We start from the raw sequence: 16,699 nt of genomic DNA on the forward strand, positions 1-16,699 counted from the left end.
TTCTGCCAGACCACGGTATATTCAATATTTTTTGCTAACATAATTCAAAGACATCAATTCTTTGGTCTTCCTAATTCATTGTCCAGCTTCTGTATGTATATGAGATAACCAAAAATACCATGGCTATATAGTCAAACCAAAACAAACAAACAAACAAACCCAAACTCACTACCATCGAGTCGGATCTGACTCACAGCAACTCCTCCTTGGGTTTCCAAGGCAGTATCTCTACAGAAGTAGATTGCCCACACCTCCTTCCAAGGAGTGGCTGGTGGGTTTGAACCACCAGCCTTCTGGTTAGCAGTCAAATGCCTTAGGCTCAGGGGTATCTTAAAAAAAAAAAAAAAACTCACTGCCATCAACATGATTTGACTCATAGCAACCTCTCCTTGAGTTTCCAAGGCAGTATCTCTATGAAAGTAAATTGCCCAATCTTCCTTCTGAGGAGGGGCTGGTGGGTTTGAACCATGGTTCGCAGTCAAATGCCTTAGGCACTACACCACCAGAGCTCCTAGGGGCATCTTAGTCTTCAATATAATATGTTTGCTCTTTAACAGTTTAAAAAGATCTTTTACAACAGATTTACCCAGTGCAATATGTCATTTGATTCCTTGACTGCTGCTTCCATAGGCAATGACTGTGGATCCAAGTAAAATAAAATCTTTGACAACTTCAATCTTTGCTCCATTTATTATGATGTTGCTTACTGGTCCAGTTGTGATGAGTTCTGTTTTCTTTACGTTGAGGTATAATCCACACTGAAGACTAGTCTTTGATATTCATCAGTACATGCTTCAAGTCTTCTTCACTTCCAGCAAGCAAGGTTGGGTCTTCTGCATATTGCAGGCTGTAAATGAGTCTTCCTCCAATCCAGATGCCATGTTCTTCTGCATACTGTCCAGCTTCTCGGATTATTTTCTCAGCATACGGATTGAATAAGCATGGTAAGACCCTGATGCACACCTTTCCTGATTTTAAACTATGCAGTATCTCCATGTTCTGTTTGAACAACTGCCTCTTTGTCTATGTACAAGTTCCTCAAGAACACAATTAAGTGTTCTGGAATTCCCATACTTGGCTTCTGTATGTATACAAATGTTATCTGTAATTTGTTATGGTTCATGCAGTTAAATGCCTTTGCATAGTCAGTAAAACATAAGTAAACATCTTTCTGGTATTCTCTGCTTTCAGCCAAGATCCATCTGACATCAGCAATGATAGCCCCCATTCCACATCCCTTTCTAAATTCAACTTGAATTTCTCGCAGTCCCCTGTTGATGTACTGCTGCAATCATTTCTGAATTAATTTGTGTGTGATATGAATGGTATTATTTGATAATTTCTGCATTCTGTTGGATCACCATTCTTTGTAATGGGCACAAATATGTATCTCTTCCAGTCAGTTGGCCAGGGAGCTGTCTTCCAAATTTCTTGGTATAACCAAGTGGGTGCTTTCAGCATTGCATCCATCTGTTGAAAGACCTCAATTGGTATACCATTAATTCCTGGAGCCTTGTTTTTTGCCAATACTTTCAGTGGTACTTGGACATCTTCCTTCAATGCCATTGGTTCTTGATCATAAGCCACCTCCTATAATGATTGGATGTAGACCAATTCTTTTTGGTACAGTGACTATGTGTATTACTTCCATCTTCTTTTGATGTTGCCTGTGTCCTTCAATATTTTGTCATTCAAACCAAACCAAATTCATTGCCACTGAATTGATTCCAACTCATAGTGACCTCCATAGGGCTTCCAAGGCTGTAAATCTTTACAGAAGCAGACTGCCTCATCTTTTCCCCAGAGAGCAGCAGGTGGGTTCAAACCACCAACCTTTTGGTTAGCAGCCCACTGCTTTAACCACAGTGCAACCAGCCTTCAATATTGCAACTCAAGGCTTGAATTTTTCTTTAGTTCTTTCAGCTCAAGAAATGCCAAGCGTATTCTTCCCTTTTTGTTTTCTAACTCCAGGTCTTTGCATATTTCATTATAATACTTGTCTTCTCAAATTGCCCTTTGAAATCTTCTGTTCAGCTCTTTTCTTTCATCATTTCTTCCATTTCCTTTAGCTTCTCTATGTTCAAGAGCAAGTTTCAGAGTCTCTTTTGAAATCCATTTTGGCCTTTTCTTTCTTTCCTGTCTTTTTAATGACCTTTTGTTTTCTTTATGTATGATGACCATGATGTCATCCCACAACTCATCTGGTCTTTGGTCACTGGTGTTCAATGTGTCAAATCTATTCTTCAGATGGTCTGTAAACTCAGGGGAGATATACTCAAGGTTAGGAGCCCTGGTAGCATAGTGCCTAAGGCACTTGACTGCTAACCAGAAGGCTAGTGGTTCAAACCCACCAGCCACTCCTCAGAAGGAAGATGGGGCAATCTACTTCCGTAGTGATACTGCCTCAGAAACCCAAGGAGGGGTCACTATGAGTCAGGTCCAACTCGATGGCACATAACAACAACAACATACTCAAGGTTGGGAGCTCTGGTAGTGTAGTGCCTAAGGCACTTGACTGCTAATCAGAAGGCTGGAGGTTCAAACCCACCAGCCACTCCCCGGAAGGAAGATGGGGCAATCTACTTCCATAGTGATACTGCCTCGGAAACCCAAGGAGGGGTCTCTATGAGTTGGGTCCAACTCGACGGCATGTAACAACAATAACAACATACTCAAGGTTATATTTTGGCTCTCGTGGACTTGTTCAAATTTTCTTCAGCTTCAACTTGAACTGCATATGAACAGTTGATGGTCAGTTCCACAATCAGCTGTGGATTTGCTCTGACCGATGATGCCGAGCTTCTCCACTGTCTCTTCTAACAGATGCAGTCGACTTGATTCCTGTGCATTCCATCTGCAAGGTCCACGTGTACAAACACTGTTTATGTTGTTGAAAAAAGGTACTTGCAATGAATAATTCATTGGTCTTGCAAACTTCTATCATATGATCTCTAATCATTTCCATCACCAAGGCCACATTTTTCAACTACCGGTGCTGCTTCTTTGTTTCCAACTTTCACATTCCAATCACCAGTAATTATCAATGCATCTTGATTGCATATTTGATTAATTTCAGACTGTAGATGTTGGTAAAAATCATCAATTACTTCATCTTTGGCTTCAGTGGTTAGGGTGTAAATTTGAAAAATAGTAGCATTAACTGGTCTTCATTGTATGCCTATGAATATTATCCTATCATCGATAGCACTGTACTTCAGGATAGATTTTGAAGTGTTCTCTTCGACAATGAATGCAACACTATCCCTCTTACGTTTGTCATCCTGGCATGGTAAACCATATGACTGTCTCATTCAAAATGGCTAATCATCAGTCCATTTCAACTCACTAATGCCTAGAATATCATCTTTATGCTCCATTTCATTTTTTACAACTTCCATTTTGCCTAGATTCATACTTTGTATTTTCCATATTCCAATTATTGATGGATGTTTGCAGCCACTCTTTGGAAGGAAGGTTGGGCAATCTACTTCCATAGTGCTACTGCCTCGGAAACCCGAGGAGGGGTCGCTATGAGTCGGGTCTGACTTGATGGCAGACAACAATGACAACAACTTCTCATTTTGAGTCATGGCACATCAGCAAATGAAGATCCTAAGAGCTTTACTCTGTCCACATCATTTAGGTTGACTCTACCTTGAGGAGGCAGCTATTCCCCAGTTGTATTCTGTGTGCCTTCCAAGCTGAGGGGATCACCTTCTGGCACTATTATCAGACAAGGTTCCTACTGCTATTCATAAAGTTTTCAGTCATCAGTCTTCCAGAAGTAGACTGTCATGCCCTTCTTCCCAGTCTGTCTTAGTTGGGAAGCTCCATTGAAACCTGTCACCATAGGTGACCCTACTGGTATTTGAAATACTGGTGGCATAGCATCCAGCACCACAACAACATGTAAGCCACCACAGTATGAGAAACTGACAGATGAATGGTGGATACATACATATATATATAGACTCACACACAGAATATACAGGCACTCCGTGGATTACAAACATCCAATTTGTCCTTTAATATTATGTAAATTTGCCCTCATTTTGAAACAACTGAACCAACCCCTCAAAACCAAAACTAAACCCAATGCCATGGAGTTGATTCTGACTTAAAACCACCCTACGGAATAGGGTAGAACTGCCCCACCGGGTTTCCAAGGCTGTAAATCTTTACAGAAGCAGCCTGCCACATCTTTTCACCAGTGGAACGGCTGGTAGGTTCAAACCATTGGCGTTTCGGTTAGCAGCTGTGCGATAAACTGCTGCCCCATCAGGGATCCTTGAATGTTGTTGTTGTTATGTGCCCAACCCCTACTCGCAACAAATTCTTCATCACAATCAACTTCACTTGCTGCACAAGCAGCTTTAAATCACTGAAAAAGCTTCAAGACTTTTCTTGCACTAAACCAAAAAAAAAAATCCACTGCTATTGAGCTGATTCCAACTCATAGTGACCCTCACTGGGTTTCCCAGGCTGTAATCTACACAGGGGAGCTCTGGTAGCATAGTGCCTAAGGCATTTGGCTGCTAACCAGAAGGATGGTGGTTCAAACCCACCACCACTCCTCGGAAGAAAGATGGGGCAATCTACTTCTGTAGTGATACCACCTTGGAAACCCAAGGAGGGGTCGCTATGAGTCGGGTCTGACTCGACGGCACATAACAACAACAACAACAATCTATATAGAAGCAGATTGCCTCATCTTTCTCCTATGAAGCAGCTAGTAGGTTTGAACCACTGACCTTCTGGTTAGCAGCCAAATGCCTTATCCACTAAGCTACCAGTGCTCTTTTCCTGCACCAAAGTAAGGCTAAATAAAAAACATATGCACCTATTCTGAGTTACCTACAAATGTGACTTAAAGACCACTTGGAAGTGGATCTTATTTGTGACTGGGGGACTGCCTGTATACACAGAATGAATACACACATGTTGTTGTTATGTGCCATCGAGTCAGATCTGACTCATAGTGACCCCTCCTTGGGTTTCTGAGGCAGTATCACTACAGAAGTAGATTGCTCAACCTTCCTTCCAAGAAGTGGCTGGTGGGTTTGAACCTCCAGCCTTCTAGGTAGCAGTCAAGTGCCTTAGGCATTGCACTACCAGAGCTCCTGAATACACACATAGAAGGGGGAAAAAATACACGGGGGGAAAAAAATACACACACATGCTTGAATCTGCAAAAAGAAACACTAGAAGGAGACATGAGAAGCCGATAAAAGAGGAGCGGTGAAGATAGGGAGGGGAGCGAAATTCTCAGTGTATACTTCCTTCATTTACATTGGTGGTTAAAGCATATACTTAAAAAGTAAATTTTTAAAATTTTCAAGTAAAATTACAAGCATTTGAAAATGTTGACAATTAAAATGACTCCTTCACCAAAGTTCTAAAGAAATAGAGGCAGTCTCTGGGTTACAAACAAGCTCCTTCCCTAAGTGTGCCTTTAAGTTGGATTTGTAGGTGAGTCGGAACAGGTGCATACAATTCTTAGTTAGCCTTACTTTAATGCAAGAAAAAGCTGGAAGACTTCACAATGATTTAAAAGCTACCTGTGCAGCAAGTAAAGGTGATTGTGATAAAGAATGTGTTACACGTAGTGGATGGTTCAAACATTTCAAAGTAAGGACAAATTTACACAGTAGTAAAGGGCAAGTAGGAGTTGTTCTGAGTTGTTCTTGTTCATTAAGTCGGACATTCCTAACCTGGGGACTTATTGTGATCGATGCTACCATGGTACATAACTGATAAACAGTGAAACCTGTGGCAGCCAGAACTTGAAGAGGCGGCCGTGTTGTGCCAGGTCCTGCAAGTTTTCTGCTTTTGACAGAATGCACTTACCACTTTGCCCCACCTTTCTTTTTCAGTCACCACATTTCCATCCCTCTCTATTCTGTGCAAAATATTTGAATTTTCCTTCTCTGAAGGTTCCCACTTTACACAATTTCCAGCTTTCTCAGGTTTTACTGTATTTGCAAACATTTTTACTACCCCAACCAACTGAAGAAACAAAGAACCATGAATTTAAAGTTCGCCACTGGGTTGATTATTCTCCATTTGCCTCTCCAGATCCTTTCTCCACTCTTCAATTAGAGGATGAATACACACACGTTGTTGTTACGTGCCATCAAGTTATGTACACCCTGTTTTGGGGGGCTGGTCCTACACACTGCATCACCCAGGCTCTCCAATCTTCTGGTTTGGGTTGGGTTCTGCCAATGGCAGCATGAGCTGGAGGACAGAGGTCAGGAGAGAGGTTGAGAGAGTATTTCTTCTCCTGTTATTTCCTTGCTTCAGTACTGTGGTTCTGGTAATGCCTGCATTCCTTTATAACCACACCTCCTGTCTTCTGTCTCCTTCTATGGATCTAGTCTTAAGGAGCTCTGGTGTACACTGAATTACTTGATATGGCTTTTGTAACCAGTCTTTGTGACTCCCACCAAATTACTGGGTAACCAAAAAAAAAAAAACAAAACAAAAAAAACACCTAACTCACTGCCATCGAGTTGGATCCAAGTCATAGCAACCCCTCCTTGTGTTTCCAAGGTGGTATCACTATGGAAGTAGATTACCCCACCTTCTTTCTGAGGGACCATGCAAATAAGGTATATGGGACTCTGACATAGGGATTGGTTAATTCTGTCATTCTGCTAGGCTGAAAACGAGCCTTCCGAGGAAGATGGGGCAATCTACTTCCATAGTGATACTTCCTCGGAAACCCAAGGAGGGGTCACTATGAGTCGAGTCCGACTCGACAGCACATAACAACAGAACAACAACAGAGGCAGAAGGGGGGATCTCACTGCCATCAAGAGAGAAGAGTTGGAGGGGAACTGGGACACGTCCTTGGACTGAGATCCCTGCACTGGGCCTCCCTGGCAGAGATGCCCCGGCAGAGATGCCCCGGCAGAGATGCCCAGCGGAGAGACAGTGGCAGTACAACCAAGAGGCATGAGACCAGAGTGGCAGGCTTTCTGGCCCACAGAGTGAGAACTGAGTGTCCCTGGGCACAAGGCCTGCTGGTGGAGTAGGGTATACCTAGGTGTACCTATCAGCAGAGCTAAAAGAGCTTTGTAACACTTGCCAGAGCAGGGCAGAGGCCAGGCCGAGAGGCCAAGGCCACAGAGGCATGCCTAACTAAGGGCATGGGGGCTGGGGAGAAACGACAACTATCCTGATAGAAGAATTGTATCCTGAGAGCATTCCTGAACCTGAACTGTAACCTATCACCTCCCCAATAATCCCCACAATCATGAGTATTATCTGTGAGTTTTGTGTGGCCACTGTAACAAATTATCAAACCCAACAGAGAAGTCATGAGTGCTATAGGAGGGACAGTTTGTGTGAGATTTGGTGAAAAGGCTGGAGGGTGGTGGCATGTCTGCCCTCATAGGAATTAATAAGCCTTGGGCTATTGATGGTGATTCTTATCTCCACTTTGTGAAGTTAGAGGAGGTCAGAAGATGTTGACTCCATGCCCCTTTTGTAAACTCCCATAGCATTGCTTTCCCCCTTGTTCCTTTCGGTCTAAGGGTAGTAACAGTTTCTCACTACTGCTAGTCCCTCAAAACCAAAAAAACCAAACTCACTGCCACTGAGTTGACTCTGACTCACAGTGACCTCCAGTGGGTTTCCAAGGCTGTAAATCTTTATGGAAGCAGACTGTCTCATCTTTTTTTCCACAGAGCGGCTGGGGGGTTCGAACCACCAACCTTTGGTTAGCAGCCAAATACCTTAACCACTGCCCCACCCGAGCCCCTTACTGCTAGTCCTTAGGTGCTTCAATGTCTCATTGGTTCCTTTAACCCTGCCCATACCTCTTTCATTGAATTCTTTTCAAAATCCCAGCCAAGTGTACTGTTTTCTGCTGGAAACCTGGCTGATATATCCACTCATCTGTTTCTTACAAAAAACACTTAAAATGTTATTCTTTTCTTATGTTTAGATCCCAGAGTCAGTGTATTCATGGAATATGTCATATGCACATGTGTTGTAGTATTATTGCTCCCAAAGTATCTTTTGACTTTCCAGATTCATGATTCTTCCTCTTTTCCTTCTCCTTTTTGACAAGCCTCTTAAATTGTTTCTATGTAGCCATCAGTTTACCAATAACTCACCTGCATATCTTTTGGCAGAAATCTTTCTAACAACTGGACACATCCAGCCAGCTAGTCAGCAAATATACATACATATACTAGTATCTACCAGGTACTGGGATTACAATGGTGTGTAAAAGCAGACAAGATTTTTGCACACTTCTGGGAGTTTACATTCTTGTGAGGAGAGGCAGATAATAATTTGATCACACAAAAAATGTGAAATTGCAATTGGAAAATGCTATGACAGAAAGTGAGTGCATAACCCCCTGGTATAGGAGTTCAAAAGGCTCCCTCGAGGAAGTGAGAAGGGTGAGCAGAGAGAAGAGGCAGGGGCTTCTGGTTCTTCTTTTCCCCATAGCTGTCTTTCAGGCAGGAACTTGTTCTCCTCTCTGTAAACTTTCTTAGTTTTACCTAATAGCTATGTAATGAGGGAAACAGTACACCTACTCCTCACTTACTGATTGTCTTGTTATCTGACATTTTGCACTTATGACAATAGTTAAAAAAAAAAAAAAAATCTACTATTCGACTATTTTGTGGATTAACGACATACGTTTAGCAGTGACGAATGCCAAGGATTGAGGTAAGAGTAATGCTGGCTGTGATGGTTATGTTCCGTTTGGCTGGTCCATGATTCTCAGTGGTTTGGTGGTGATGCAGAGATGTCATCTAGCAGACATGTAAAGATGTAGTCATCTTCCATTTTGTGATTGGATGTAGTCATCCTCCATTTTTGCATAATGCCCATTGTCACTTAAAGACCTGGCCTTTGGAACCTAACCATGTCAATAAGTGAGGAGTGGGCATATATCTTGACCCAATAGATGAATCAATCACATCACACTCCACACCTTCCTTTCAATTTTCAGATGGCATCCTTTAGTAAGACAGTACAGAGTATTCTGAGTCATTCCTTTTGGACTAAACTGTACTCCAATGATGTATTTTTGAAAAAAAACAGGAAATATATTTTGTACTTGTGAGTTGATGTGTTATAGCATTAAAAATTTCAAAAAATAAATGGGAAATCAACCTAAAGAAATACAACCATTTTTTCTGCAGTGATTTTGTCCAGTTTTTGGCTTGCCATGAGCTGCTTACTCTTTAAATTCTCACTTAATTAAAAAAGAAAAAAAAGAGGGGTGGGCAAATTAGCGTGATCCATTGGAAAAACAAAAACAAAAACGTCTCCACTTCCAGTAGCCAACATCCAGAGCTATTTGCAAAACTACTACTAGTCTTACCTCTAGAAGGACATTTTTCTCACCCATTTATATTACAAGGGAAAATATCTTCCATGAAGCAAACATTTTTAAGATTTCAGCTTTTCAAATGCATGGTACTTGTGATAAAGGGTGTTTTTCAAGCCCTCTTCTTCACTTAACCTGCCAACTAACATGGGAAACCATTAGCTCAGGCTGCTACAATTAACTCAGGCTTCTTCTTGAAAGGCTCACACAGTTCTCAGCTACTTATCATGCAAACAACCTGGGAGACTCATTTTCCTTGCAATGCAGTAGGAGGGGTAAATTACTGAGATAAGTAGATTATTGGGGAAAAAGTCACACTCAGAGGCCTTATGAAATGATTAAACCCTGGGAAATTCATCCCCCTAAATTCCTGGCCTCTGATAGTACACATTCATTACAGGCTCCTGGATAATCTACAATGAGGAACCTTCTTTGGAGGCAATAAATACTCTCACTCCTCTGAATTTTCATTTAACTTTTCAGTGAGTTCTTTAGTTTTGATGAGTGAGATTCATAATATATGCAAGCAAATTAAAGGAAGGGGGTATCGGACTGGTAAGAGTTTTTACCTTTCTAAAATAATAAAAGTACAAACACTAAAGGCAATAAAATGATTTGCTGTTGTACGCCACCAAGTTGATTCCGACTCATAGTGACCCTACTGGACAGAGTAGAACTACCCCAGAGGGTTTCCTAGGCTGTAATCTTTACAGGAGCAGATTGCCAAGTCTCTCCTCCTGTGGAGCTGCTGGTGGGTTTGAACCACAGACCTTTCAGTTAGCAGCCAAGTGCTTAACCGATGTGCCACCAGGGCTCCTAGGAAAATAAGGTCTTACTTCTTTTTGTTAACTTCATAAATTTCATATGACTAGAAACCACTTCATGTCCAGTTAATGGCAATCTTCAACCTACTGTGACAAATATATTTTCCTCTAGAAGTACTTACAGAGAAAGTTGAATACCTTATTAATCAAATTGATGAACAGCCTGAAATGAAATTTCAGAGAGAAAATGTCCAGGACAGTGACTTGAATAAATGTAACCATGAGCTGGAGACAGAAAATAAACCCTCAAAACTGGCGAGAAGCAAAACAAACCAACCAGGAGCTCTGATAATGAAAACCTAAATAAGAGAACTTCACAACGAGGCTGTCAGGATGGTGACCTTTATACTTCCAGCTACGGAGTTGTAAACAGTAGGTACAAACTGCGGGGAACACAACGGCAACCTGAGTTATCCAAGAAACAGCAGAGCCCTCACTTGCACTACTCTTGGAAATACTCAAGGAACTACCCAGTCTCTGATAAAGCTGATGGGGAAATGGAGGTCCAGTGGAGGAATTCCCGTCTTCCGTGTGGGGGACTTGGGTTTCATTTCCGGCCAATGCACCTCAAGGACAGCTACTGCCCGTCTGTCGGTGGAGGGCTGCGTATTGCTGGGCGGCTGAAGGTTTCAGCAGAGCTTCTAGCCTAAGATGGGCTAAGAAGAAAGGTGTGGGAATGAACTTCTGAAAATCAGGCCATGACAACCCAGTGGGCCATAACAGTTTGATTCCCAACTGATCATGCACATCGATCATGGGATGGCAGCACGAAGGGCACTTCCTGTTCCATCATGCATTGGGTCACCACGAGTCTGGGGCCAACATGACCCCAGCTAACAACAATAAGAAAAGCTGAGCCAATTTACAGAATAAAATATTTTTGCTTCTTTTTGTGTACATAGAATAGTCACTGACTCCCAGGAATTTAGGTTTCCTCTTACCAGTCAGATGAAGTGGAGGATCTGGAGTAAGCAGAGTGTAGGTTGGGTGGGCGAGGTGGGTGAGGACCAAGGAGGCTGAAGGAAGTTGCTGGAAAAAGCAGTAACTCTCCATATTTTTAAAGGGAAGCTCTGCTTTGTGGGGTATAATGTAGCCTGCTCCTCCATCTCAATATTACACCTTTAGTGAACTACAAGTTGTCAAAATTCTTGGAGCTGGTTTTGTATGCAAGGGTATGTGCTTGTTGTTGGAGGGGAATGAGATATGGCATAGTCCCTAGGTGGTGCCAACAGTCAAGCACTTAACTACTAACTTAACTAACTACTAACTTAACTGCTAACCAAAAAGTTGGTGGTTCAAAGCCACCCACTCAGAAGAAAGGCCAGATAATCTGCTTCCAAAATGTCACAGTCTTGAAAATGCTGTGCAACAATTCCACTCTGTATATTTGGGGTCACCATGAGTTGAAACTGAGTCAATAGCAACTGGTTTGGTTTTGGTTTTCGTTTTTTTGGTGGTAGGCTCTGCTAAGATTAGCCTTGTGGGGTGGAAGTTGGGGGTGGTCCACGGTTTACATGCTTAGCATTCACTTTACAATATGGTTATCCCCATTTTTAAAGATGAAATACCAGAAGCTTAGAGAGGTTAAGTAACACATATAAGGACTTAATGTTAGAGATGGACTTCAAATCTATACTGTTCGGTTTTGGAACCCAAAGTCTAAACATCATACTAAACTTTCCTTGAAAGACAGTAGAGAAAAAAGTACTAATTGATATTCCAAATTTGCTATACTTTATTAAAATATACCCTACTGGATATAACAGATTTGGTATTTTGGAAGAGGAGGAGTAAGTGAGGTAATGTAGAAAAGCCATCCTCCTAGCTATTTGTTTCCTGAAACATTTACCCGAATAGTATGACACTGTGTTTCACAACAGATTTGAGATTCAAATCAGAATGTATGCCAAGGAAATAATATGGGAGCAAGAAAGAAACAATTTCCATTTTTAAAAAAAATTTGGCAGATCTATTAATAGAGTATCACTTGTATCAACTTCAACAGGTGACATTAACAGAGAGATATTAATCACATTTATGGTTAAATAGGGAAAAAATGCTTTCAATACCTAAGTAAAGATGCACAGGTATCTTGGCATCCCCCATATGAAGTTTGATTAAAGGAGACAGAGGAAATGCAAATAGAGTGTAATTATTAAGAAGATGGACAGTTTGAATCCCAGCTCAACAACTAACTAGCTGTGTGACCTTGGGCAAACCACTTAACCTCTTTGTGCCTCGGTTTCTTCATCTGTAAAATGTATGTCTGTCTCACTGGATTATTGTGAGGATTCAATGAGTTAATACATCGAAGTGCTTGGAAAAGTAAGTGCCTGGTACACAGCAACTACTTTATGTTATTGTGGTTGTTACATGCTGTCGAGTTGGACCTGACTCATAGCGACCCCTCCTTGGGTTTCTGAGGCAATACCACTATGGAAGTAGATTGCCCAACCTTCCTTCTGGGGAGTGGATAGATTAGAACATGGAAGGACTGGGAGACTGGTTACTCTGAGGTTAAAGAGTCTGACTAAAGTGGAGAAGAAGGGATGATAGGAGGTCAGGCTTGGAGAGAAGAACTTTAGTTCCAGATTTTTAGAAGTAGTCCAAAAAAATAAAATCATCAATCCATTGACTTTGAGCCAATTCCAACCCATAGCCATTCTATTCAGGTCCAGATATACTCCATGGTGCAGCCTTGGAGATGAAGAAATTATAAAACTGCAGTGTTGGACAGATCATTAAGATAATCTACTCAATGGCAGTGGGTTTGGTTGTTCATTTATTTATTTAGGTTTACCATGATGGCAGGGCAACAGGTGAAAGGATAGATATGAACTGAATGCCAAAATCTTCAAAGAATAACATGGATGGATGACTAGAGAGTAAACACATTTGTCAGTGAGGGTTAGTTAAAAATGACAACATACACTGTAGCTAGTTTAGGCAAAAGGAGATTAAAAAAAAAGAGTATAAAATCTTCAGAAAAACGCGTCTGGAGGATACACAAGCAGGAATGATAGAGCAGTTCCAAGAGAAACAACACCATTGCTGTGGCCGCCTGCCACATGTTACATATGACAGTAGGGACTGGATGTTAGAATCTCTGCTCAGTTCCCTCCAAAAAGCCAAACACTCCCACCACTAGGCCTGCCAGAAAAGCTGATCTCCCCACGCACTGCTTACAGCTCACATTGGTCATTTCTACCTCTAAGTCTTAAAGTTGGGAGCCAGGTCATATGTGGGATCCTTGCAGTAAGGAGTCTGCAGAATGTATCTTTGAACTTTCTAAGCTCAGTAATACAGAGAGGAAAGCTAGACGCGGGCTGAAGTGGTTGGTGGTTGAAGTGAGGAAGCCAATCAAAAGCACCTGCTGCCAGTGGCAACGCTGAGGAGGAGAGGAGATGTGGAGAAGAGGGAGGTGCGGTGCTGAGAAGGGACAGAGAGCTGGTTGAGTTGTTTTTTTTTTTTTTTTTTTTTTGGCTCCAAGATATTAAGGTTGTGGAATAACAGTGCTGCAAGAGGAAATCTAGGTTTCCATTACACAGCTGGAAGCAATGTCCTAGGAAAGGGTGTTACCTGATGTTGGCATCCTTGCAACATTATGTTGTTGTTAGGTGTGGTCGAGTCAGTTTCAACGCACAGCAGCTCTAAGTACAACGAAACGAGACACTGGCTAGCTCTGCACCATCCTCACAACCGCGGCCATGCTTGAGCCCATCGCTGCTTTGTCAGGCCATCTCACTGGGGATCTTCCTCTTTGTTGACCCTCTTCTTCACCAAGCATAAAATCCTTCTCTGGAATGGTCCCTTCTGACAACATGGCCAAAGTGGGAGAGACGAAGTCTGGCCATTCTTGCTTTAAAAAATGTTTCATCAGCCATACTTTCTCCAAGACAGACTTCTTCATTCTTCCAGGAGTCCAAGGTACAGTCAATATTCTTCACCACAACACCACAATTCAAACGCATCAATTCTTCTGCAGTCTTCCTCGTTCATTGTCCAGCTCTCACATGCATGACAGGCTATGAAAATACCATGGTTTGGGTCAGGCACACCTTAGTCTTCAAAACGACATCTTTGCTCTTTAACACTTTAAAGTATTTATTATTTTTTTTGTAGCAGGTCTGCCCAATGCAATAGGTCATTTGATTCACTGACTGATGCTTCCATGGATGTTGATTGTGAATATGAGTAAAATGAAATTATTGACAACTTCAATATTTTCTCTGTTTATCATGCTGCTTATTGGTCAGTTGTGAGGATTTTTGTTTTCTTTATGTTGAGGTGTTTCATGTCTTCTTCACTTTCTGCAAGCAAGGTTGTGGCATCTGCGTATCACAGGTTGAAAATGAGTCTCCCTCTAAATCTGACTGACTTCTGCATATAGTCCAGCTTCTCAGATTATTTGCTCAGATTGAATAAGTATGGTGAAAGAATATAACCCTGACACATACCTTTCCTGATTTGAAACCACACACTGTCCCCTCGTTCTGTTCGAACAACTGCCTCTTGGTCTTCTGTACAAGTTCCTTGTGAGCACAATTACATGTTCTGGAATTCCCATTCTTTGCAATGTTAACTATAATTTGTTATGATCCACATAGTTGAATGCCTTTATGTAGTCAATAAAACACAGATCTACATCTTTCTGGTATTCTTTGCTTTTAGCTTGTTGTCTTTTGAAAGCACAAGATGAACAAATAGAAAAATCGACCCTAGATGATAAGAGATAATTCTGGTAACAGAAGAGAATTTAAAACCAAAATACAAAAAGACAAAAACAAAACAAACAAAAACTGACTAGTATCCTTGAGGGAGCTCTGGTGGCATAGTACCTGAGGCATTTGACTGCTAACCGGAAGGCTGGAGGTTCAAACCCACCAGCCACTCCTCAAAAGGAAGACTGGGAAATTTACTTCTATACTGATACCACCTCGGAAACTCAAGGAGGGGTCACTATGAGTTGGATCCAACTCAGTGGCAGCGAGTTTGGTTTGTTTTTTATTTTTTAGTATCCTTGAAGAGTTTGGAAAAAAATACTGCACTAATGAAGAAAGGACAAAGCTCCAACGGAAAAGGACCAAGAAGAAAGTGCTCTAGAGAATTAGAATGCCCACATCCAGATATCTGTACATTTCAGAATGGCAGCAATAAAGAAAAGAAAGCTTCCGGGGTGAAAATCAGACAAAATAATAACAACAAGTCAAATAAGAACAGGTCACAAACAAAGGAACAAGAATCAGACTACCACTGCCCTTCTCATCAGCAACACTGGATAGAATTAGACATTGAAGCAAATTCTGAAGGAAAATAATTTGTAATTGAGAATTCTATACTCAAACTATCGATCAAGCATGAGGGAATAAAGCCATTTTCATATATGTGAGTATTCATAAGGCATACCACTCATGACCTCCTTTTTAAAAAAAATTCAGAATATAGTTCAGTAAAATGAAGGTTAAAAACACTGAGAAAAGGGAAGACATGAGATCAGAGAAACAGTAGAAGGACCCAGAATAATAATGAATAGAAACTCCAGGATGACAAGAAGTGCTACAAGCCCGGGAAAAAAATGAAAACAACAACAAAAAAATTAACAAAAAGACAAACAGTTCAGACTGGAGCAGAAAGAATCTAGATGCTCTAGAGGCTCCCCTCCCTGGAAAACTAACACACCATCAAGTTAAAAAAGGAAAACAACAAACAAACCAAAATATAAATGAACACGGTCATAGATTATGTGATGAGCTTGCCCATGTCAAAAATCAGTATTATATTTTATAAAGATGTTGATGCATTTGGAAAAAATTGCCCGTAAGTGCCTTGAAAACCAAACAAAAGAAACAAGGGAATTATCAATACCTGGAAAACCAAAACTTGTAAAAGATAGAAAATGTAATAGCAGCATACGACTTATTTCAGTAGTAAACAATATTTCAGTCATCATCTCCCTTCAGATTGGAAGAAGAAGCCTGAAGAGAATCTAGGTCTCCAAGCAAAAAGGGATTCACTTCAGAAAAACTTCAATGCATAATAAAGGGAATAAAGAAAGGCGATTGGAAACCAGTATTAAAATTTTGGGGTATAAACGCAAAGCCACTTGGAACAAGCAAATTGGAACGGGAAGTAACTGAGACTCTAAAAGAATGGAATGGCTTCTAAATAATACAATGAGTTCAAAACTGGAAGATATCAGGGGTATGGTGAAGGATGTATGTACATGTTTCTTCTCCCAACAAGAAAAAACAAAACAAAAAACAAACAACCAGAAGAACTGCAAAAACAATAACAAACCTGAGAAAAAAAAGTATTTAGCACAATAAAATGTGGCACGGTTTTAAGCCAATGATGGAATATAACAATCTGCTTTGATTAACATAGGGATTATGACTTTGGAATTACGGAGAAGGAAATGCAGTCAACATGGCTTGATTCTTGGTTTTTCATATAGACATAATGATGTGAAAGCTACTGATTGTCTTTTAACTTCTGGAATCAAACGATAGACTCAACACAC

The 16,699-nt window shown here is 41.0% G+C and overlaps 1 protein-coding gene across 1 annotated transcript in view; it reads right to left on the reverse strand.

Moving 5' to 3' along the window:
• Positions 1–10,645: 10,645 nt before the first annotated feature.
• Positions 10,646–16,699, reverse strand: part of STX8 (syntaxin 8) — a 252,916-nt gene continuing 246,862 nt past the window's right edge. The window contains 2 exon segments of the mRNA XM_042782461.1: positions 10,646–10,708; positions 10,710–10,791. Coding sequence (XP_042638395.1) covers positions 10,646–10,708; positions 10,710–10,791 — 145 coding nt within the window.

Source organism: Orycteropus afer, unplaced genomic scaffold (genome assembly GCF_000298275.1).
Source record: "Orycteropus afer afer isolate SDZICR_OR568_19922 unplaced genomic scaffold, OryAfe1.0 scaffold00330, whole genome shotgun sequence".
In the NCBI taxonomy this organism is placed as follows: Eukaryota; Metazoa; Chordata; class Mammalia; order Tubulidentata; family Orycteropodidae; genus Orycteropus; species Orycteropus afer.